Source organism: Sinocyclocheilus rhinocerous, unplaced genomic scaffold (genome assembly GCF_001515625.1).
Source record: "Sinocyclocheilus rhinocerous isolate Xijiao unplaced genomic scaffold, SAMN03320098_v1.1 scaffold285, whole genome shotgun sequence".
NCBI classification, from domain to species: domain Eukaryota; kingdom Metazoa; phylum Chordata; class Actinopteri; order Cypriniformes; family Cyprinidae; genus Sinocyclocheilus; species Sinocyclocheilus rhinocerous.
The window spans coordinates 1,644,412-1,646,075 of NW_015630288.1; the positions used below are offsets into that span (position 1 = coordinate 1,644,412).

The 1,664-nt window shown below is 36.0% G+C and overlaps 1 protein-coding gene across 1 annotated transcript in view; it reads left to right on the forward strand.

Moving 5' to 3' along the window:
• The window catches only part of LOC107740016 (iron-sulfur cluster assembly 1 homolog, mitochondrial-like), a 5,762-nt gene that overhangs the window by 2,754 nt on the left and 1,344 nt on the right, over positions 1-1,664 (forward strand). Inside the window, exon 2 of the mRNA XM_016552287.1 lies at positions 1,322-1,379. Within this exon, the coding sequence (XP_016407773.1) occupies positions 1,322-1,379 (58 nt within the window). The remainder of the gene's footprint in view (positions 1-1,321; positions 1,380-1,664) is intronic.

The window sequence follows — 1,664 nt, forward strand, 5'->3', positions numbered from 1 at the left end:
GCGGCGGTGGCAGCAACAATACTACAGTGAGAATCAAAGTTACGCCTTCTTTCTTTGCGTGAACATTTGGGCGGTGTTATGCAAATCTTCCCACATAGTGACGTAGGTATGTGGGGGTGTGTTAGAACGAGCCGTTTTAGGTAGGCGTGGTTGACTCTTAACTTTTATAAAGAATATCTCTTTTGGATTTTAATCTTTGCAACTTTACAGATCTTCTTTATGCACCAAGAGCTTGTAACACTCCAAAGAGAAAGGAAAAATTGAAATCGCATCATATGACCCCTTTAAAATAAATTAAATGTGTATTTTCAATGTTTTTCCCACTAGTCTAAAAGGATTGCCCAAAATTGACGAGTGCTTAAAGGCCTTAAACCAGCAAACTTCCAGTTATCAGCCTTGAGACTATCTCAAACTTGTGGGTGTGCTAGTTTGCCATTGTCAATGGAAGCACAGGCATCTTATTTATGTTTGTAGCATCTTCTCTTGTAAAATAGAACATGGAGTCACATGTTAGTTAGCAGAAGGAGCTCAGACATCACACAAAATGGTTTCATCTGGTTTCATATCCAGTCACCCAGAAATTCACCAGACATCACACCGCCAAATTCCCTAAGAAGCTGTTTGTGATTGAAGGAGAAATATATGAAAGTTTGGGTGAAAAGCACTAAAATGTGAAGTTAATAGGATAGGAAAACAACAGGACAGTTGTCAGATAAACTATATTCTCTTTCATTTGCTTATTTATTTATTTGAAAACTTTTGTGATTTAGTTGGAGAGTCTTCTAGACATCTTCAGTTGATTAAAGCAATGCATAAGTTTCAACATTTTTCATATTTCATTGATTTAAATTTGTAGTTGAAAGTATAATTTGAATATTGTCTTTATATCAAACTTTAGGGGCAAAAATCTAAAAGAGTGCATTAGCAATTATTCGATAACTTTTAATCTAAATTATGTTGACTTTACATCTGTATTTTGGTGAAAAAATAATCTTGGTCGTCGTGATTTGAAACCAACATATCTTTTTCAAATGACATTTCACACTGAGAAAGAAAGGAACAAGAACCATTACTGGGATGGTTGTTTTGCAAAAAAAAAAAAAAGTACTACTATGTACCTTTTAGATACCAATATGTACCTTTACGCTACTAATATGCACACTTCTGAGGTAAAACGATACAAAAGGTACTACTGACCCAGTGACAGTTTTTGTACCTTTATTTCTGAGTGTTTTATCATACTGAATTTGTCAAATTATTACAATGCCACACTTTCTTTCATCTGCCATAAATAATCACTGAACGCATTTTTTATTCTCAGACGCCTTCAGCTGTGAATAAAGTCAAGCAACTTTTACAGCACAAACCAGAATATGTGAGTACTAGTTTTATTATTTGTCATTAACATCTGCAGCCTCAGTGATACATTTTTCCCGTCTCATTCTTTGGATTAGATGTAAGATGGCGCCGACGCTGATGGCTGCCTCCGTGGCGTGCTCCACAGTTGTTTTTATGTTTTTGTTAGTTTGTCCTGTCTTTAGTTATATCCCTGCAATCAGTTTCACCAGAGACGAATTGCTGGACATTCGGAAGTACACACCACCCGATATTTCACCGGTTTTTGATTATTCTGATGTTTTGCTGGACATTGTAGTCAGGGGAGC